The sequence below is a fragment of the Chionomys nivalis genome, chromosome 11 (genome assembly GCF_950005125.1).
Source record: "Chionomys nivalis chromosome 11, mChiNiv1.1, whole genome shotgun sequence".
Taxonomy (NCBI): Eukaryota; Metazoa; Chordata; class Mammalia; order Rodentia; family Cricetidae; genus Chionomys; species Chionomys nivalis.
Window position 1 is genome coordinate 5,642,480 of NC_080096.1, and position 22,530 is coordinate 5,665,009.

General features: G+C 50.6%; 1 protein-coding gene across 11 annotated transcripts in view; it reads right to left on the minus strand.

Moving 5' to 3' along the window:
- Nucleotides 1-4,525: 4,525 nt before the first annotated feature.
- The window catches only part of Rere (arginine-glutamic acid dipeptide repeats), a 372,816-nt gene continuing 354,811 nt past the window's right edge, over nt 4,526-22,530 (minus strand). For 5 of the 11 annotated variants that reach the window (XM_057783759.1, XM_057783758.1, XM_057783750.1 and 2 more), the window contains 11 exons: nt 15,376-15,538; nt 14,485-14,577; nt 13,834-14,033; nt 12,567-12,734; nt 12,163-12,276; nt 10,622-11,970; nt 10,290-10,512; nt 8,922-9,645; nt 7,875-8,021; nt 7,201-7,405; nt 4,526-6,940 (listed from right to left, as the gene is read on the minus strand). In XM_057783759.1, coding sequence (XP_057639742.1) covers nt 6,907-6,940; nt 7,201-7,405; nt 7,875-8,021; nt 8,922-9,645; nt 10,290-10,512; nt 10,622-11,970; nt 12,163-12,276; nt 12,567-12,734; nt 13,834-14,033; nt 14,485-14,577; nt 15,376-15,538 — 3,420 coding nt within the window. In that variant the 3' untranslated portion in view covers nt 4,526-6,906. The remainder of the gene's footprint in view (nt 6,941-7,200; nt 7,406-7,874; nt 8,022-8,921; nt 9,646-10,289; nt 10,513-10,621; nt 11,971-12,162; nt 12,277-12,566; nt 12,735-13,833; nt 14,034-14,484; nt 14,578-15,375; nt 15,539-22,530) is intronic. The other 6 variants (XM_057783753.1, XM_057783752.1, XM_057783754.1 and 3 more) reach the window with 6 other exon arrangements.

Below are 22,530 nucleotides of genomic sequence, written 5' to 3' on the forward strand. Positions count from 1 at the left end.
GAGCTCAACTGTACTTCTCCATCAAGGATGCTTTTGATATCTGCCTGCTCCCTGCAAGGTTTGCAATAGTGTCACTCACCACAGCTTAGCTGGGTGCCATTTGCCATCTGAGGATGTCACAAACATCCTAGGATACACAGCCTCCAGCAGCAAAGGCTTATCCAGGCCAAGATGCCAGTAGTGCAGAGTGGAGAACACCATAACACCGTAACTCTGGTAACTGGGCCGTATGTTCTGCACACTGCATCATGGTTATATCAGTTTGTGCTGCCCCCTTCCCACCCTGTGGTGGTTCAGAAAGCCTCATAACCCATCTCTCCCTCTCTCCCTCCCTTCCCTCCTCCTTAATCCTTTCATCCTCCATCCAGGCATCCATCCCTCCCTCCTTGCATTCATCCATCCCTCCATCTATCTATACATCCATCCTCCATCCATCCCTCCATCTATCTACCATCCCTCCATCCATCCATTCACCCATCCATCCTCCATCCATCCCTCTGTCTATCCACTTGCTGTATAGTTTGGATCTGAAGCCTTGGTACCCAGCCTACTGTGCAAGTGGGAAGTCATGGAGCATTAAGAAGCAGGGCCTAGTGGGAAGAAGTTGAGTCATTAGGACACACGGTGGAAGGGATATTGGGATGGTGGCCTCTTCTCTTTGCTTCTTGCTGCCATTAGCTGAGCAGTTCCTTGGCTATACATCTCATGTGATGTATGGAGCCACCGCCACAAGCTCAATGCAACAGAGACCATGGCCTAGAACTTAAGATAAAAGCAAAATGACCCTTTCCCCCTTTACGTTAATCTCTCAGGCACACCGTCCTCCCACCCAGGAGAGTCCAGGAGAAGTTCAGGGATTAATGTAAATCAACAAGAGACACCCCCCTACACACACACACAGGAACAGAGGCTCATGCATTAGGATGGTAGCGAGTGTTATAGGCTGTGAGCAGGGCAGCAGTCTAGAGCTTGCTCTAGTGAGATGCCTTTGAGCATCCCCACAAAGAAAGGGGACAATCTCTGAATGAGAGTCTGCTTGACATGTCTGAGTGAGCACACACATCAACAACACGCCCAAGGAAATGAGACCCTTGGAGAGCATCAGGGACACAGCTGCCCATACCACCCTCCTGCCCGACTGCCATGTCCCCTCCCTTCTCAGCCATTCATTACACAAGATGGACGCTGAAGGTCTCTGGGTGTTGGGACGACTACTGTAACACTGCTGGGAGCCAGGCTTGCAGAAGGATAACATATGGGCCATGTCTCTGGGCTTCTAGCACCTCTTACTGACCTGGAGAGCTCACTTCTCATGAGACCACCTTCTCTGACCACCTTTCACCACCCAGCATCCCAGCTTGCTCGAGGCTGCCCTAGAGATGTCCTGGGCAACTCTTTCTCCCATTCTGCTGATTAACTGGCTGTGTAAAAAGAGCCGGGAAAGGGCACTGTGGTTCCTAATGTTCTGAGCCTGGTGTGGGGCTATGTGGCCCCCTAGTCCATCCATTCCCTGTCCCCCACCCCCCAGTGCATGGTCTCTGACCACCATTGCCAGCCCTGAAGAGAATGTGAGCACCAACACGGAGCTCGTCAGCTTGCTCTGACCAGTTAGGGCCGGTTGAGCAGAAACCCATGACCTCTGTGGTATTAAGTCACCTTCCCTCTGGCTCACAGTCAACTCCCTTGTCATAACCTCTCATGTAACCCACAGATACATCCAGGTGCTTGTCCTCAGTGATTCCAGGATGTAGCATCTTTCTGTGCCCTGCTCTCCTGTCATCTTCTGTCTTCCCTCCAGGTCAGGCAACAGCAAGGAGCCTCCTGTCTAACCTGCCTCCAGGCTGCCTTTCAAGCCACTTCCTCCCATCCTGCCCCAGCCTCAAGGCTATAGACACTGACCCTGGTTAATAAGGAAAGCCCTAGTCTTTTCTGCCCTTGGTCCACTCAGGGCTGTCCCCAGGGCCAGTCCTCTAGAGCTGTCATTCCTCTAGAGCCCCACCCTCCTATACTTGGACTAGCAACTCCCTTTCTTCAAGTTCTGTCTTTGCAATCTTTGTACTTGAAAAAGTGTGTTCATATCTGTGAATGTGAGTGTGTTTGCATACACGTGGAGGCCAGGGCTCAAGGTCTAGGCTAGTTAGCCAGAGCACTCCAGGAACCTCCTGTCTCTGCTTCCCCAGCACTGGAATTAAAAGTATATTCCATCACAGCTGACTTTTTCTGTGGCACCAGGGATCTAATTCAGATCTTCGTGTTTTTGTGGCAAGCACCCTGAGTTACCTCCCCAGCCCCATTCTGTGCTCTGAACTACATTTGAGCCACAGTTCCAGGGGACTCCTTAGGCTTAGGTTTCCCCCAGCACCACAGACCACCCAACTACACAAGGAGAGTTTAGGTTCCTCAAGAATGTGGTCTTGAATAGCTATCCTCTGCTCTGGGTTGTTGTTTTTCCCAGAACTGCTCCAGTCTGGAAGAGAAATGACAAGGGAAGCTACAGCCAGCTGCTAGCTTGTCAAATCCTGGATCCTCTTCCTGGAACTCTCCATATAAATGTAAACACATTGGTTTCTCACACAGGGTTGTCAGCCTCTTCCTGAAAGGTGGCTGTAGCTGCTCTGTGCCTGATCCAGACTGGAGCGGAGCCAGGCTCGCACTCCAGGCTGTTCCCAGCAGGGGGCAGTAGAGCAACCACTGCACACTGAGCCCCAGAGCCCCACCCTTACATGGGTTGGCTTTCCAGGCTCCTCGCTGTTCACAGGGATTCACTTTAGTGAGCTTGTCCATCCATGGCAGGAGAGGAAAAAGTTTCTACCCTCTACCCATGCCTTTAAGACGGGTCCCACATGAGCAAAGGCAGTGGTAATGCATGCCTTTAATCACTTGGGAGGCAGAGGAAGGAGGATTTCTTTGAGTTCAAGGCCAGCCTGGTCTACAAGAGCTAGTTCCAGGACAGGCTGCAAAGCTACACAGAGAAACCCTGTCGCCAAAAACAAAAATCAAAAAAACAAACAAAAAAACCCAAACAACAACAAAAAGACACTGAGGCCACCAAAGCTAAAAATAAAGCCATCCTGTTCAAACTGGAAGCTACCCTCCTTCCTTCCTCTCAGAAACACACCATCCCAAGTGCCCACGAACCCTTTACCTGGTATTGAGGATGGATGCCTCGGTGCCGAGTAACTTTCTTTCCTATCTGCTTGCTCATCAAGGGATATTAGGGGTGTAGTCAGCTGGCACTTCCTGTATTGTGCTACAAGGCTTCATGGGAATGGACGCAGATTCTCTCAAACATGCCAGAAGCCACAGTACCTGTGCCCCATAGGTTATCTTTGGCTCAGAGCTACGTGCAAGGTTCAGATCCAGGCTTGAAGGGCTCCTTTCCCTCTGCAAGCAGGTAAGGGCATCTAAGGATGGAGGTCCTGGCACTGGGGTACCTTTTGGGCAGAACTGCTCAGGGAATTTTTTTTTTTTTTTTTTTTTTTTTTTTTTTGGAGACAGGGTTTCTCTATGGCTTTGGAGCCTGTCCTGGAACTAGCTCCGTAGACCAGGCTGGTCTCGAACTCACAGAGATCCGCCTGCCTCTGCCTTCCGAGTGCTGGGATTAAAGGCGTGCGCCACCATCGCCCGGCTTCAGGGAAATTCTTGAGTTGGTTTCTGGGCCCAAGAGTTCTGGAAGTTACCCACAGCTCATGGACCGCCAACATGAAACCTCAGTACTGTACAAACTGGTCTGTCATCATAGCACTCAGAGGTGCAGCCAGGTGACTATATTTGAGAGGGAGGGTGGAAGGGAGGGAAGGAAGGCAGGGTGGGGCATCCAGTTATGCTAATATGGACTAAGGCTCAGGACCTCCCACCGTATCACGGAGTCATTTGCTTCGCCCACTTGCAACAAGAAGGGGAAACTGGACCACGCCCAGGCTAAGGACTCATTTCTGGAGCAGAGGCTGGAGGTCATATGGGGGGCTGGTCACTAGAGTAGTCACAGGCAGGGCTGGCCTGAGGCAAGAAGTGCTTTGCATCACTTCATTCACCCAGCTGTGGTTGGTTCCTCTGCCTTGGATAAGTGGCCATGCAAATGGCCTGATTAATGTCCACACCCTACTTAGTGATACACACTAGTAGACATTTATGAAGAACCAAATCTCAAAGGCTAGCAGGCCTTATGATGGTTCGCTGTGGAAACCTCTGGACTCTCCTAGTTTAGACTTTTTCTTTTGTTTTTTTCAAAAGGGTCTAGGGCACCTTCAACCTGGACTGATTCTGGAGGATGGCTCCGACAGCCCTCAGCAGGCAGCGGACTCTCCCCTGTACCCTAGTGGTGGACGTGGGTGGCAATCTTGGTTTCAGAGAGCAAGGGTTTGCTAAGGCGGTTGGTTCTTCTTCCCAGGCAGCACAGACCTATGTTTCCAGAAACTGCTGTAGGAGGTTAGGTAGGACCCAGAAGCAAGGCCCAGCAGACTTCCCCTGGCAGCACCCACCACACTCCAGAATGAGGCAATGCACTGGCCAACACACAGGGTTCTGTAGTGTAGCTTGGTTTTATTTATGTCCACAAATATTTCAAAAAAATTACAAAATACTCAAATGGAGAGAACACAGAAGTCACGATTTCCTGGGTGTCTACTGCTTACACTGTGTCATCTCATGGCAAACTACTCATATATACACTTAGCTCCGAGACCTAAAGAAATGCAGCGATCAGATGCCCGCTCGCTCCACTGCAGTGAGACGTGAAGCTCAGCCTTGACGACACTGAACAAATACATATAGAACATAGAAAGCAAACCCAAATCTCAAATAAAAGAAGGGAAATCCAAAAGGAAGCCAAGCAGCTGGGCCTCAAAGATGCCATGAAGGTCCAGGGCCTCCGAACAAACCAGTCAGTCACGGAGGACACAGTCAGTGCTTCACCTTGGGACAGGGGAAAAACCCAAAACCAACAAAGAAACATTTTCGGACAGATTTCAAGTTCAGACTTCAAAGTACTTCACTCTTTCTCTTTGGAAAATGGGTACTAGAGAGGAGATAAAGGGTTAACTGAGTGGCAGACTCAGTTAAAAGGGGAGAAGGAGGTGGTGGCATGGGACAGAAAGGACCTGCCTGGCCAGAGCCCAAGAGGAAGTGGCCTTTCCTCAGTCCAGAGGGCACGGCAGACCATCTGGAGAGCATGCCGCCACCCCAGAAGAAAACAAATGCCTTCATGCCAAAGTGGCCAGAAGTTTGATAACAAAAGGTTAATTTGAGCTTGCCTCCTATGAAGAACCAAAGTTAAGGCAGAATGGAATGAGAAAAATAAGGTTAAAAAACAAAACAAAACCCTACAAACATTTTCAACAAATAGATCCTAGCTGCCCCATGCATAGTTCAGGGAGCATGAGGCCCTGCCACACCTGAGTCAGAGCCTGCAGCAGAGCGAATGCCAGGTTAGCTATGAGCCTCTTCACAGGGCCAGGACACACCTTGTGGCTGGCTAGCTGCTCCTAGATGCAACCACTGCATACCGAGTAGAAATGGCCCTCAGGAGTCCAAGGGAGGGGTCAAACTGATGTCCCACCCTTGGTTCTAGAGGGGGAGAAGAGGGTTCCATTAGCAGTAGTCAGTCTGCCCAGAACTGTTCCCCAAGAGCCTGTTGAGGGCTGTCCCAGGGGAACCTGTTTCAACAAGGACTCCCATTCCTTTTCTACACGGTCTCCCAGGAGGATGCAGGTCACTTGCACAGCCTGCTTTACAGCCCACACGACAGGCCAGACCTGCGTGTCACATTTACCCCAGGATGACCCTCACTCTGAAGCAGGCTTGGCGACATGCACACCTGCAGATTTCTAACACCCCTTTGGCAAGCATATGTCCTGGGTCTCATGTGCTGTGTACTGCACCGTTTCTGGAACTTCCTAGACAGTTTATGACTTCAGTCAAGAACAGTCAAACATGTGCAGAAAGTCGTAAGGAAACTTATCATCGGACACATACACGTAAACATGTGCGCTCTGTACCAGAGACAGGACGACAGGGAACACAAAGTCAACACTAAACTCCTAGAAATAAGGAAGGAGGCTCACTCAAACACGCCTGCCACTGCACATGCGAGGGACAGACAGAAGTGAAATGAAAGCAGCAAAATAAAGAGCCTGTAACATTGTCCCTGCCAACCCCTGGATGCTCACTGCTATGACCAGACCTAGTCCCAAGCTCCTGCCTGCTTGAAACTAGAAACGCCCATCTGTTCCCTTTAATTAAAGGGATAATTAATTATATATAACTTTTTATTAAAAAATCAACTCTGTATTCTGTCAATAGCTGGTAGGAATTCACACTTTGTGACATGGCTGGAAAAAATAGATCAGAATAGTCGTCTGTGGAAGGAAAAGAGACTTCTAAAACCATTTATTTACAGATGTAAGAAGTCATGCTGCAGAACTGTCTCAAATTATGAAGATTCCCTACAATGTATTAAAATAAAAGATTTTTTTAAAAATTATAGCTCTTGGATTTCAAACTCATATGCCGCCTCTCTGCAAACCTCGTGGGTTCTAGAGCCCACGTGCCTCAGTGTCTGCGTGCACAGTGAAGGGTGTGAACAGACTCTAGCACCTACTGAGAAATCAAGGAAAAGAACTAAAGCCAAACCCCAAGATCGCAGGTAAGTTTTCCAGGTGTCAGTCCAGCCCAGGACACACCAAGTTTCTGGGGGACTGTCATGCAGGGAGACCCAAATTGGTCTCAGGAAATCCTCTCAACAAACAAACACTATTATGCAGATGTGGTTTTAGTTGTGGGTTTAAATATATAGAGAAATCTTTAGACGATATTCCTCTTTGCTCTTGCAGCTCCTACTGGATGTAAAGTCCTGTTTCTTCCCCCTAGAACTAAGGTTTCCACAGCCAGCATTAACAAATAAATAACTTATAACTGCTTGTCACCTTCTTTCTTCAGTCGACTGGTGGGAAAAGGGGGAGAAAACAAGAGAATGGGCATCAGGGTGTGCTAGGTGACAGGGAAATGGTATCCCACAGGCTACAGGCATAGGTTGGCCAATCTATTTGCTTATTGGTTCCACCCGAGCCTCTCATCCAGCCAAGTCATGCTTGCATGCATCCCTCCCTCTCAAAACCAAAGAAGATGGCCCGGGGTACTTGCCATAATGGGGCGGGATGGGTGTATGTGCAGGTGAGAAGTTTAGGTTCTCTTTCATCTCACCTGTAATAATCTTCCTGACTTGGCAGGTGACCGCCATGCATGTGTGGATGTCCATGCAGCCACTGCTGCTCCATGGCCAGTCTCTGGAGCTCGGCTGACTGGGCATGCATGGCCTGAAGCTGGTGGGCTGCTGACATGGGGGGTGGAATAGCCCCAGGCAGGTCTCGGGGATAGGGGGTGCCTGCCAAGCACAAAACACGCTCTGCTACAAAAACAAGTCAAGGGAGTAGTCACAACCAGAGCAACCAAGACAGAGGCCAGGAGGGAGGTCAGAGATCCTGCTGTGCAGTACACTCACCTAGCTGAGGAAGTGGGGCCAGCCCTTCCCAGGCTCTACAGAGAGAGCACCACCAGGGGCAGGGCAAGATCAGCAGAGTCCCCAGGAAGGAAGGAGGCCCATCCCAGAGGCCCCTGGGTCTCATGCCAGACCTTGCCTGCAGGCTTCTCCCCAGACCTCAGCCCTAGTCAGGTGTCTACTGTCCTCTGCAGCCCAGGCAGTCCTGGCTCCTGTTGGGCTGTTCTGCAGAGCATTCATGGCCTCCCTCCTTCAACTCCTCCAGTAGTCCACCTGCCTGGTCCCCACCCATGAGCAGTTGATGAAATGCAGGAGTGCTATCTGACTCAGCCCCAGCTCCCACTTGGAAGTCCATGTCCTTCCTCTAGTGAATTCTTACCAAAAACTGGGTGGCGCAGCATCTCGTGCTCATGGGGGGGCTGTCCAAGTAGAGGGTTAGGGAGGGTGCCAGGGGGGTAGGGAAAGCGAGCCAAATGAGGGCCAGCAGTCAGGGGGTCAACCAGCGGGTGAACTGGGCCTGCTGAACCTAAAAAAAAAAAGGACACAAGTCCAAATGTAGCTGGAGCCATGGCTCTGGTATCCTTGCTGCATGACCCATGGTGACTTCTTTATCACCCAAGCTGGCTCTCAATCAACAGGGCGGGAAGCATCACCTGGCTGCCAAGAATCCCAACCAGCCCCACTGGGGAGAACAGGCAGAGAGAAGCACAGAGCTCAGCCCTGACTCCACACCTGAAGCCACTCAGCATGGCAGCTCGCTCTGTGCCTCTTCTGTATAGCTCAGGCCAACGCCTTCTTCCCTCAGCTCACAGCAAACATATTCTCTCTTCTACAGAATGGCCCACAAATCAACCCCATGTGGTCACCCTGGGTACCTGCTGAGGTAGCACTCTACATCAGGCCCTTCAGGCTTACAGTGGCCTACTCTCTCTCCTTGGGGGCCTACTGCAGTAGCCCTCAGAACTCACTGCCTCCCCAGGAACACAGCCAGCCTCCCTCATAACCACACCCGTGAGGCTTTGAAGGAAGTGGTACCCACTGAACCTGCCTCTGCCCCAACCCAGTCTTCCTACAGATGCCAGGAAAGTAGACCTTAAGGAACTCTGTTCCCAAAGGACAGAACTGCACTTTCCCTGGTCATCAAAGCCAGCAGATACTCTGTCTTCCTCTGCTCTCATGAGCAGGGATACGTTTCCTTGGGCAGCCCAGCACCTGTACCCACACCTTGCTTGGCTCTAACGTCCACAAGAGCCCTGATCTGCTGTCCCTCACCCAGGGCACAGGGCCAGGCCTTCCCCAGACATTTCTCTTCTGCAGGAGACCCAGGTCAGCAGCTTCCTAAGACTCATTGATCAGGAAAGCCCACCAACTGTGAGTCTTAGGTGGAAGCTGCCTACCCTGCCTCGCTCCTGAATTGGGTACATACCTTGGTGGAGAGGATCCTGCTGGTGGAGGTGGAGGTGGGAGTGGATGTGTGAATGCTGGTGATGGTGTGGAGTTACATTAAACATCTGCAGTCGTGCCAGGGGGTCGCTGGTAAGAGATGCCATGCGCTCGGCATGGATGCGCTCAGCTGCCAGTCTGTCTGGGTAGCTCATCTCAGGCCGCAGCTGAGGACCTGCCAGTGCCAGTCTCTCCCGCTCCAAAGGGTTCAAGCCCGGGTGGAAAGAGGCAAAGGGGTGGGGGCCAGCTGCAGGAGGGATGGTGAGGGCGCTGTGCCGGGCAAAATGCTCCATGGGGTTGGTGGCTGGGTGCAGGGGGTCCAGCTCAGGTGGCTTCACCTCAAAGCCCGGCTTCATCCTCTCCCGCAATTCCCGCTCCCGAATCTCCCGCTCCCGGATCTCTCGCTCTCGGAGCTCCCGCTCCCGGATGGTAGGGTCAACATTGTAGAGGCCAGGCATGTGGTAGGCCAGCAGGGGGTCAGTGGGATTAAGGGGCATGTAGAAGGGGTGGTTGCGGTTGGTGGGAGACATGACATGGGGCCGAGCGTATTCACTCAGTGTCCGGAGGGCCGGTGTGTCAGGCCCAATGTATGGGGGCACAGCGGCAATTGTGGTTGGTGGTGGCTCGAAGGAGGGTCGCATGTGACCAGGACCACTGAGCTGAGGGTCACTAAGACGGCCTTCATGTGCTGAGCTGGATGCCTTCTGCTGAAGAAAAGAGAGTGTGAGGAAGGGTGCCAAGCCACCTGGGGTCTAAAACTGGTGCTCACCACAGAGGTAGGCCCTTGTTCTGTTCCAGTGTCAGACTAATTTAGCTCCTTCACCCCAATACAGAAACAGAGGACCTTTGCCAGGTCTAGGCACCAGGACAGTCTAGACTGATCTGTGCCCGCCTGCAGTCCCCCTGTACCTCAGTGTTTCTGTGCAACAGGGAGCCTGGCAGCCAGAAAACCTACCATGAAGTCGGACGTGCCACTTCTGGATTTGGCGTCCCCACCCCTCCTGACTGAGCAGGCACCAAGGACCCCAGCTCACATGGCGGCTTCAAAGCAGGGTGCACCTGCATAGCCCCTCGATGCCCCACTTAGGTTTCCTTCCAAGTCACCCCCTCCTGTCTCTCTGACACCTCAGGATTATGGAGGAGGCACTCATCTATAGGCTGCAGGGAAAGGACAGGCCCATCAATCAAGTCAGACTCATGACTGCCACACAATGGATGGCTTACAGCCTTCAGAAAGCCTGGGCATGGGTGCCACTAGCACTAGAGAACACACCAGTCTGTGATATATTTCGGCCATCAAGCCCTGGCTGAAGACACTGTCCCCTGCATATCAGGTCCCTTCAGGACTCACAGCAGCGCGCTCTGCCTCACGTTCCCGCTCTCTCTCCCGCTCTCGCTCTTTTTCCTTCTCTTTCTCCCGCTCCCGTTCCTCTCGAGCCTTCTGTTCGGCCTCACGCTTGGCCTTCTCAATGGCCTCCTCTCTCTTCTTGGCTAGTTTGGATCCAGCCAGAGGCATGAAGTACAGGTCTGTCCGTGCACATGAGTTGTAGCCACGGTCAAGATGTTTGTAGAACCTAGAGAGGTAGCAGCTCTGGCTGGGGCTTCTGCTGAGGGCCACACCCTTCCTCACCTCCACCAAATCCACCCACACCTAGCCAGGCCCCCATTCCTCCAAACCAGTACCTGGCGGACTGGCTAGCATGGCTGGGGGTGTCCACTATGGTGGGCTCAGGGGATGGGCTCCTGGGGGGTGGAGGAGGGCTCTCTGGCTCCTCTGCTTCATCCAGAGCCTCCTCTTTGATCTGCACAGCAGGGAGCGGGCAAGATGGAGCCCCTGGAACATTGCCTCCAGAAGAAACAGCAGCAGAGCAGGGTGGTTGTGATGAGGTGCTGGGCCCCGCAGGTGGGGTGGAGGTGGAGGGGCAGGAGGGTGGGGTGATGGGAGGAGGGCCTCCAGGTACAAAAGGGTGCTGGGGGAATGGGGATTGGGAGGGCACCTGGTGGAGGCCAGTGGGGGGATGGGAGGAAGCTGGGGGTGGAAGGCTCTGGCTCTGGGTCAGTCCAGGGGGTTGGGCAGGGGAGGAGGGCAAGGGCTGGCTCTGTGGCATGAGCTGTAAGGGTGGAGGGTGGGCTGAGGGAGGGTGGTGTGTGGACAGGGAGCTGAGGGGTTTCAGGGCTGGAGGCGGTGGCAGATTGGCATTCATAGAGAAGGGTGAGGGCCCTGAGAGGTGAGGTGGATGTTTGTGGGCCTGTGGTGCTGGAAGTTGGGGAATCGGTGTGGTAGGTGGGGGTTTGATATGAGGCATGGCTAAAGGTGCAGGAGGCAGGGGCTGTTCCCTTGGGGGCTGTTGGGGCTGCAGTGCTGACTGGGAGGCTGGAAGCTGTATAGTGGTGTGAGGATGAGCTGCTGGGGAAGTGCCCAGGGGGCCCTGGCCTTGGGAAGCCTGGGGAGGAAGTCCAAAGGGCTGAGGAGGCCCTGGGTGTTGTAGCAGGGGTCCAGCCTGTAGGCTGTGAGGACCAGGTGGGCCCTGACCATGCAAGGAGGGCTGGGTGTGAGGCTGTGCAGAGTTCTGGCTAGGGGGTGCAGTTAGAGGCTGCAGTGGAGGATGGGGTGAGGGCAGCCGAGGTGGGTGCAGGGTGGGTGCTTGCTGGATGTGGGTGTGGGCTGCAGGTGCTACTGCAGATTGAGGCTGGTTAGGGGGCTGTGAGGTGGCAGGGGAGCCCTGTGGAGGGACTGCAGTAGCAGAGGGCGTGGGCCCTGGGGTGGGAAGTTGGGGTGCTCCTGGAGGGGCGGAGGGAGCTGAAGCAGCCCCACTGGAAGCCTGCAAGGTAGGGGGCTGGGGCTGCAGTGTCTGCTGCTGTGCCGACGAGTCCGAGTCACTCTCATTGTCCTGAGGACTGGGGATACTGGGGGACGTGCTGCGGTTGTCCTGGTCGATGTCTTTCGGGTCACTGCTGCCCTCATCATTTACACTGCGACTGTCTGAACTTTCCCCCTCGCCTTCAGAGGGAGAGTTGGGGCGGCTGATCTCCTAAAGCCAGAGAAGCAAGAGATGGAAGCACTGGGAAGTAGAACTCAGCTCCACACTGCTAGTATGGATCACAACCACGGTCTGTGCAGAGGCAGCAGGGGATTCAGCTCTTGCCTGGGAGTCAGGCACTGCCTTCCCTGGGAGGACCTGAGTCTGTGTGGGGGCTGAGGGTGGGGGTGTCAGGAGCCTCACCTGGGTCTTTGTCTTTTTGGAGGTGGCCCTATCAGGCTCCTCTGTGTCGGAGGCCACCTTCTCCCGCTGGCGCTTGGTGCTCTTCAGAGGGGACGCAGTCTCTCCCTTCACCTTCTGCAGTGGAAGCAGAGAAGTGACGTTTGTGGACATGTTTCCTCATTCTGAGCCCCATCTCCAGAAGTGAGAATGTTCTCCAAAGGGCCAACGAGGACCCAGAGGAGCAGCTATCTAGGGACAAGGATCCTTGGTGTTAGGAACCCTTCTAGCCACTTCATTTTGTGTTTCTGAGGCCTTGGCAAACTTATGGCAGCGGTACCTCCATTTTCCCCATCTTTCTAGGCCCTGGGCCAGGGTGATGTCACTGTTCAGATGGGAGGCTCCCACTGTCCCCCTCAGCCCCTGACCTTGGCTGACTTCTTCACCGTCTCTGCTTTGCTGTCGTTGCTGGAGGTGCTGGCAGCGCTGGGGGAATTCCGGCCACTGGATCGAATGTCTTCATTGATGGGGGAGGCACGGCCATCAGGACTGGCAGGCTGCTTCTTCCGACCACTGCGTAGTGTAGACATCTGTCCCTCCAAAACCAAAGGATGGAGAGAATGGATCCCTAGGCCCAATTGCCCACCCAAGTCTAGCCACAGGCAAAGTAGGATAAACAGTGTGTTGACAAATCCACTCAAACCCAGACACACATCCTGGGGGGCTATCTTGGAAATGCACAGGGCTCTGAGAGGTAAGGAGTCAGCTGACTGTTTATTTTAATGCTCCTCACCCTTTCTCAGGTTAACTGTCTACGCTCAACAAACCATAGCGCAGAACATTTGTGGAGTTAACCGAAAAGGACAGGAAGTCACCCAGGAGACATGGCTGCTAAATACTGCAGTTTGATACCCGCAGCTGAATACCTGTAGCTCCCTTCTGTAAAGCTACAAGGCTCAGCTGAGGTCAGGAAACAGGGGAGTGGGCTGTCCTATCCACCTGCCAGAAAGGTCCTCAGAGGTCAGTGCCAGAGAGAAAGATCCCTTTCACAGTCCCACGCCTCAAACACCCCAGACACATTTCCAATCAGTGTTAAACAAAGCTGTGGCTGTTGCTGTACTATTTATTTTTCTTTTAAAGATTTATTTATTTTATGTGTACTGGTGTTTTGCCTGCATGTATGTCTGTTTGAGGGTGTCAGGTCTTGGAATTATAGACAGTTGTGAGCTGCCATGTGGGTGCTGGGAACTGAACTTATCTGAACTGCTGAGCCATCTCTCCATCCCCTGCTGTATGTTTTTTTAAAGACAAAGACTCACTCCATAGCCAGGATGGCCTTGAATTTATGGCAATCGTTCTGCCACAGCTTCTCATGTGCTACGATTATAGACACAAGGCACAAGTGGGTAAATCTTCACTAAAGAACATATATAAAAACTTCTCATGGAAAAACAATCTGCAAAGTTGAAGTAGAGATATATGCCCACGGGAGGCACTTGGCCCATATGCCAGAGTGTTCTGAGGGACTTGGGGAACTGGCATTGGGCTGCAAACCAAGACCAATGAGCTCTCCCTAACACTAAGCTCCATGGCCCCAGGGAGGGCAGTACCAGCAAGAGTGTGCTTCTGCCTGAAACCAATTCTTGCTTGAGTCCCTGGTGGGCTCAAGCCCCCAGGACCAGGTCCCCAGCTCACCGAGCCTCGACTCCGCCGCGTCCTCATGCTATGCTTCCCACTGAGCCCATCATCCTCCTCCTTGACAGGTTTGAACATGAAGGGTGGGGGGTCCACGGGCTTCTCGATGGGTGGCAGCTCACCGTACTTCTTGAAGTGGATGCGGCAGTCAGTGCAGAGCAGGATGTTCTCCCGGCCCCCGTGGTGCCAGTCTTTGGAGGCTACATGAGGGGAGGTGGGCAACCTTTGAAACCACTTGTCTCTGAGGACATCTGAGCAGAGGGGCCCTTCTGTGGGCACCACCTGACCCTGATTCATGAGAGCCACAGAGCATGAGCTTCCTATGAGTTCCCTATACAACCCAAAGCTGGTGAGGGTTTCCACTGTCCGGTCCCCTGTAGCCACCCCTTGAAGATGGCAGCCACTTCCCAGGAACAGTAGAGTCCCTCCCTCACCTTGTATGAGACCTTCCTACCCAATAAATCAGTACAGTTCTAACTGTTCAACAGGGAAGCAAAGTCAGAAAAAAGGTTCAAGTTTCTCAAGCACAACCCATGTGTCAAATCAATCACTGGCCCTGACTTCTTTGCCATCCAGCACATGAAATAGAGCCCAGGCCTGCCCTGGAATAAACACTTGCCCCCTGCACTGAGGGTACCCAAGGTCACTTACTGGTGGTGAAGCAGTGACGGCAGGCGTACCCCTTCAGCTCTTGCTCGCTGTCTTCACTGTCAAAGTCATCCTCACTAGCTGAACTCAGGTCCACTGCACAAGGTGGTAAAGTGGAGACAAACAGATACCATCATGTTCAGCTGAGAATGGAGCACCAGTAAAATAACTCCACAGACTGGGGTGGTCATCAGCCACAAAGGCTCATTTTGAATTCTCCAGCATTATTCAGCACAGCAAAGAGTTTGCATGTACGAGGGATAGTACTATCAAGGTCCTGCCTTGCCAGATTTTTGGGGGCTGATGTTACACCAGAATCCTGTGGTGGTCAGCACAGGTGCTCCTACTGGTGAATCTAAAATGGTAGCAGTATACTCACAATGCCTTCCTAGTGCATCTGAGCAGCCTGGAATTTTGCCTATTGAACCAATATGGCTTCTGGCCCTCACCAAGTATAATACAGAATCCTAGTACCCTTAGACCAGTTTTCTGGACTAGGAAAGAACTGCTAAGCACTACTGCTCTGTTCTAGTTCATAGGGACCAAGACAGTAGGACCCACAGGATTCACCTGTCCTTGGGGTGAATGTCACACTTGGCCTGGGAAGAGGATCTGAGTAAAGCAGACAAAAGAAGAAAGTGGAACCCTAGGTCAAGCTTAAATTTTGTAAAACATAAAAGAACAGTAAATTTATTAGAAATACTTAAATGTACAGATAATTTCTAACTCTTCTACAACCGTCAGCACTACTGTACACGTATGTACACAATAATGTGCAAAGCACACCATATTGATCCCTGGCTCACCAGCTCCACAGGCTCAGAGCTGGACGTACATATGCCTACATGTGAGCAGTCTCTTACTACTCTCTGCAGCATAAAGATACCCACTTACAGAATTCACTGGAAGGAGGTCTGGAGGGTGTGTTGACAGGGGTGGAGGCCGTGCGAGTCTTAATTCTTCTGAACACTGCCTGCCTGCGGTGCCGGCGGTGGGCACGGGAGCTGGCTGCCTCTGGTGTTTTTTTCCAGTAGTAATAGAAGGTAATCAGTTCCCCCTGTGAGAGAGAAGCATAGCCGTGAGTGTACATGCACACAGCCACCCCATCATCACATCCTCCTGTGCCTGGCGCTGAGAGCAGGGTGGCAGCAATGCTCTGTGAGTGAAGCTTCAGGCCCCCATCCTGCAACCCAGCAGAGTGTGACCTTCACAAATCAAGAATCAAGTCCACACAAGAGACAAGGAAATAAGGCTCCCACTTATTCAGGGAGCTACAGCTATGAGTGTGCAAGCTGAGTGTGATATGTGCACATGGAAGCATCTTCAGAGACGGTCACAAAATAGAGAACACAGGTGAGCTGGAAGGATCAAGGGCCAGGAGACAAACTGCTTTCTCCACCTTCTTTGACCCTTTCAATGGTCAAACTAGCAGGAAACCCTGAAGAACAGGACTGGGGCTAGCAAAATTTTGAAGACAGAGGGACTGACACCTGTCACATGCGGAGCCTTGTTGAAAAAACTTAAGAAAACTGTGGCAGTCCTGCCCTGAGGGATTCCCCTGCTACCTGTCTCCCACACAGAGAGTGCTTATACCTTGCTGGGGCTTACTAAAAACCAACTTCAAAAAATAAAATTTAAAATGTACTAAATATACAAAATAATGGGTTTATGACATTTTTACAAAAGGCTGATTTCTTAGAAAGAGCGCAAAAGAGTCTCTGCCTCAGTCTAAAAAGAACAATATCAACAAAACATTGAACCTGCACTTCAGGAGCAGCTGCTCAGCTGGTCCCGGAGCCATCTTCATCCCTCCCTCTAATGCCTGTTGTTTCATGAATGAGGTGACCAGGAAAGGAGGTGGCAAAGAAGTTTCCTTGGGAGCTAGGTTCTAAGGGCTGGGAAGATAAGTAGGCAAAACCAAAAGGATGTCTGGAGACCTTGTACAAACTCTTCTGACTGACAGGACCAATCAGAACGGGCTCTACCCCAACCCCAGTGGTCCTGAGTATCAGAAGCATCGAACAGGTTTTAGACAAGGAAACAGCTCCTCAAAGGCAGCTGATACACATGTGCTGGGAACTTAGTGGGCTGGAACTTGTCAGGGAGGAATCTGCCTGCCTCTGCCCCCAGCACAGGGATCATAAGCATTCACCACCATACCACCTTTTTCACGTGGCATCTGGGGAGCAGATTCAGCAAGTACCTCATTGACTAAGCCATCTCCCCAGTTGCCAGTCCTTGGGTTTTTGAGACAGGGTCCCACTCTATAGCCTAGGCTGACCCTGAACTCATAATCTTCTTGCTTCCATCCCCAGAGTTACATGGTTACAGGAGTGGGCTGCCATGCCTACCACCAGATCCTTAATGGACGTGTACAGAGCAGGAACTGACTGACCTGTCCATCTCATGGAGCTGTGGATGTGCTTCAACCTTTCTAACCATTCAGTACTTAGCAAAATACCAGTCCCCACTAACGCTTCACAAATGAAGCATTATTCCAGGTTGCAGAACAGGCAGGGAGCTTCCAGCAAGGCCCAGAACACTTACGCCTGAATATGTGTACACCCCAGATCAGCTGAGTTCTACCTGGTGCTAGATGATCAGTAAGGAAAAAATGGGGAGATTACCATTGGGGGTTCTATTCTCTAGCATGTGTTGTGGTACAAATGGCAGCTGGTCCAGTGGCACATCCTGAGCCTGAGAGCCCCAAATATGACCCTCTTTCTGCTACTTTGCTTCCCACTTTCATGGCTGGGGAATACATTTTCCCACACAAATCCTGAGTGGGACCAGACTCTGCCTATTGAAAACTGACCTGCCTTAGTTTTCCTATTGGTCCAACCACTCTTCAAGCACTCTATCAGAGTGGCATACTTCATCAGTGCAAGTGGGCAACTTTGTCCAATACACCAGAGTCTTTTCTGGAACTGGAAAGAAGCAAAAACCAAAGCAGGTCCTTTCCAACCTCTTCCCTCAACCTGACCCACTTCAGTGGGCAAAGACATTTCTAAACAGCGTTTGTCTGAGCCTGGCATTGTCGCACACAGTAACAGTTGAGCACTCCTACTAACATTTTTTTTTCCTTTAAAGTAAAGGCAGAATTGTATTTCTGTGTAGCTCTAGCTAGGCTGGAACTCACAGAGATATACCTACTTCTGCCTCCCAAGTGCTGGGATTAAAGGGGTGCACCACCATGTCAAGCCCCATCCTACTTCTTAAACACAGATGCTCAGAAGAGTCTGGGATGATTCTGAAAGACAGCACAACTTGCAGTAGAAAAGGAGACATCAGAGATCAGTGTGGCTAAGAAACTGGCCCAGTGCCAGATAGCAAATGGAAAAAGCAGCCCCAGAGGTAAGTCTAGGTCATTGCACCTGACTCCTGCACCGTGTTCTCTTAACAACTGAGATACCCAAGGTAAGTGTGACGATTCAGGCAATACCAAGTTTTGTCAACAAGTAGCAGCTGTGACAAGTGCCCAGCGCAGACTAAACACAGGCACCATGGGTCAAGATGAACTGGCACCTGGGCCAGGTAGAAACCATGGCTGAGAAAATGAAAGAATGTAAATTTCAAATGCAGAAAACCTAGATGGCTGGGATTTGCATGCACTGTTGGTGGGAATATAAGGCAGTCAAAACCACTTCGTAGGGGGAGGGAAATGGGAAACGGGGAACAGTTGGAAATTTTAAGTAAAAAAGAATAAAAAAAAAAATTAAAAAAAAAAAAAAACCACTTCGTAAAAAGTTTGCCTGGCTTGTTTATCCAACAAGACAAAAATGTGTTCAAACAAAGGCTTTGAACAATTTTTAGTTATCGATGTGTATGCTGTCTTGGTGTGAGAATTCCTATGAAGTCCAGAAGAGGGAGTAGAGCTCCCTGGAGCTGGAGTTTCAGGTGGTATGTTGGTGCTGGGGACAAACTCAGTCCTCTGGAAGAGTAGTAATACCTGTTCTTAATTGCTGAGTCAGTTCTCTGATCCCACACAAAGACTTTCACACAAACATTTTTTCTTAATAGTCCCAAACAAGAAAAAAGAAGCATGCTTAGCCATGGGAAGTATGATTAAGTTATAAGTATCCACTGGGATGTTATTTGACAATAAAAAAAGAAACCAGCAGCTTATATAATAAGAGATAAATTTCAAAAAACCCTGTTAAATGAAAGTCATAAGGAGAGCATGAGTTCATGATAGACTGAGAGATCTATTACAGCAAGAAAGGCAATTCAGTGGCTGCCCAGAGCTGTAAGGTGGGTGAGAAGAGTGTTGGCAAAGGACCCAACCAAGTGACTACCTACTCAGGAGGAAAATACCAATGCCTATACACAGATGGCATTATTCACACAGATGTATACAATTGTCAAAACTCAACTGACTGCATACTTAAGAGTGTGGGCGCGTTTGTGCACACACACACACACACACACACAGTGTAGCACATGTCAACTATATGTTAATAAAATTGACAAAACAATAATAAATCCAGGCCAGGTTTTATTAGCTGCCTCTCAGACTGCAATGGCCATTGAGGGATTAAACATGGAGGATTAGGAACAGCATACTGCTGCCTGCATGGGTGGCTAGGTCTTGAGTACAAACAAAAGAACATGTTGGGCAAAGCTTTGGTTCTACAAATAGAGTGAAGCAGCTCATGGCCTCACCAGGAACGAAGTCAATTGCACTTTAATCAAACATGCATGGTGTGCAGCAAAGACCCGCTGCACATCAATTCAGGGAACAAAAGCTGCTGCAGAAATCAATAGCTCACTGAAACATTAACACAGGCAATCATTGATCAAAAGGCAGCTCCACAAAGGCAGCCTTGCAAATTAGCTCCTGTTTTTGCTTGCAAGCAAACCCTGAGGCCTAAATGTTGACACGAATGGCCTATAACGATCATTTGTTCCTGATGCTCTCACCTCATCTCACAATAAGGTCTCACAGCTAACCCATGTGACACCAGGTGCTGTAGCTACACACACCACGAGGTGCTAAACCAACTCAGAACCTGGGGAAAAAAAAAAAAAAAAAAAAAAAAGAACAAAGCCACCTCCAAGCATCAGTCCCAGACCTTAGTTTAGTTAGCTTTTGCCCAGTGCTGAACTTCTGGTCTGGGTTAGCATTAGTTCTCTCCTTCCAATTCCTCCAACCCCCACCACCCTTTTCGCAGAGGAGAGCTGAGTCACAGGCAGCAGGGGCTCAATCCAGCAGAGAGGACTTTCTAGGATATTCATACAACAGGTTGGGAGGGTATGTGTGTGTGTAGGGGGTACTGTTGAGTTCTGCAGCTATTGGTTGAAGGAGCAGAAGGAGCTCCCGCAACAGGGTTCCAGTGACATTTCTGCAAAAATACAAGGGGAAGAAAATGCCATACAGAGAACATGAGCAGAGCAAAAAAGAAAGGGGCTGCCTAGGGAAGCCCTTCCTCGTAAGTGGTTGAGAACCTTGAAGAGTCAGCAAAAGCTAACTAAGGGCAAAAACTGAGGCAAACCGCTTCCGGGCTGCTTACTTCATCCTCGCCACTTGACTTTAGCCCTCACATAAGCATAAAATGTCAGGGCTCCCAGAGCTCCCTGTGCAGTCTGGCCATAGGGAGAGGGGCTGGAGCTGCTCCCATCTTGGAGCTGGCCTAAACTCATTTCTGGCACAAGTTCTGTGGCTGTGGCAAAACAGCAGGTGGAGTGTCCCGTCTCCCCTAGGCATGTCCCTAGCAGGCAAACAAGGCTGAAGGTGGAAGCTGGCTCCATGTGGCCAGCACTGGTCTGCTTACCTCCTCGTCTTAGAGCAGGTCTGTCTACCCACTGCACTTATCTAGTAAACTGCAGCCTCTGCAAAGCTGAGATCTGTAACTTGTCCTATTTAATTTAAAGGTGATTCTTGTTGAAGGTAAGATGAGCTGTCTGTCGTCTTTGTCCTGAGGCCCAGGGAAATGAGTCAAAACAGAATGCTGAGGAGGTGAGACACTGGGGGCATCTAAAACACCAAAGCCTACCCCTCCCCTAAGAAAGATCTCTCAATGTAGCCCCAGCTGCCCTCAAACTCAAGAGATCCTCCTGCCTCAGCCCACCAACTGTTGGGATTTAAGGTGTGTAAAATCAGGCCTGGCCTCCATGGTTCTTAAGAAGGACACTCCTCCCCTCATAGGCACAGGGATCTGGAAAGAGATCCTTGTCCCCTACCTTGTCCTTGTACTTTTCTTATGCCTTAGCTTGGCACAACTTCCCAGACAGGACTCTCTGGGAGGCTGATGTGGAGGCAGGAAAAGGTAAGTCAATTACTATTTTTTATTCCTCCAATTTCTCTCTCTCATCAAATCTTCCCTCCCTTGTTAGTCTCTCTCCCCTCTCCCACCTAACCCTTTTTACTTCCTAACAGAGGTATGAGCCACTGCTCAACCAAACCAATTTTTTTTGCTCCACATTAAAAGCCTACAGGTGATGGAGGAAGGTCATTGGCTAATAAAGAAACTGCCTTGACCCATCTGATACGGCAGAATTTAGATAGGCGGAGTAAACAGAACAGAATGCTGGGAGGAAGAGGAAGTAAGCTCAGTTATTTATTTAAAGGGGAAAAAATTTACAGATCACCGTCCCAGACAACAGCCCTCTGCACAATCAGGAAGGGAGTCTAGTCGCCAGAAGCGGAGCAGGAAGTAAGAGCGAGGAGGGAAGTAGCTGCTTTTTTAAAGGGAGAGAGACCACGCCCTAATGGGCTGGTATCTCAGCGGCTATTGGCTGGAGGAGCGGAAGGACCTCCCGCAACATACAGGTATAAGCAAAATTGAGCAGTTTTAAAAGAAAATTCTAACATTATTATAAGCATACTACCCAGAGAGGTGTGGGAGCCTGGAGAGAGCGCTCAGTGGTTAAGGACTGACTTCTCTTCGAGAAGACCAGGACTCAGCTCCCAGCACCCACAGGTCAGCTCACAAATGACTGTAATTCTAGTCTCAGGGGACCCAACACCTTCTTCTGGCCTCCTAAGGTACCAGACATGCATATGGTACAATACATCATACATATAAAATAAATTAACTAAAAAAAGTTGGAGCAGCTGACCATAGTAGCAAATGCTTTTAATTCCAGCAGGTGAATCTTGGTGTATTCAAGGCCAATTTGGTCTAAAAAGCAAGTTTCAAGACGGCCAGGGCTGTTACACAGAGAAACCCTGTCCAAACAACAGACAACAAATAAGTAAACAAACAAAAAGATGGAGCCTTATAGATGCCAGCCACTATCAGGACTTTTCTCTGTGTGAGAGTTAGGGTAAGACAAACATGTTGGGGGGTCAGAGGACATCTTGAAGGAATGGGTTCTCCCCTTCCACCATGTGGGGCCCTAGGGATCAAACTCAGGTCACTAGGTGTGCTGACAGGCACCTTTACCTGCTGGGTCATCTCAACAGCCCTGTACATACATCCCTTTAGTTTTGCAGAGCATGTTCCACTATCTTCCATTCTCACATGGTTACAGGACTGAGAAGACAATGTGGAGGACGGATGGCTTTGTAGCTACACTAAGAAGCCTGTTTTCAGATGGACGGTGGTGGCGCACGCCTTTAATCCCAGCACTCGGGAGGCAGAGGAAGGCAGATTTCTGTGAGTTTGAGGCCAGCCTGGTCTACAAGAGCTAGTTCCAGGACAGGCTCCAAAGATACAGAGAAACCCTGTCTCAATGCCCCCTCCCCAGAAAACCAAACCAAATTAAACCAAAGAAAGCCCGTTTGAGCATTCCTCCACATTTTCTAATTCTCTGATGGCACAGAATTCTTTGTCCATACACCCACACCATCCTTCGCAAGGTTAGAATAAGCACTAAAAAGTTATCTGGAAAAAACACAAAGACAAAAAAGTAAGATCTACTTTTTTTTTTTTTTTACTTTTTTTTTTAAAGGCAGGGTCTGTTATGACACAAATTGGCCCCTGGAAATGTTGAGATTGTAGGCGTGTGCCAGCACACATGCTAAGCAAGCACTCTGCTAACTAAGTGGCATCTGCACCCCTGAAATCTTTAAGACACAGGATTTTGGGGGCTGGGGAGATGGCTAAG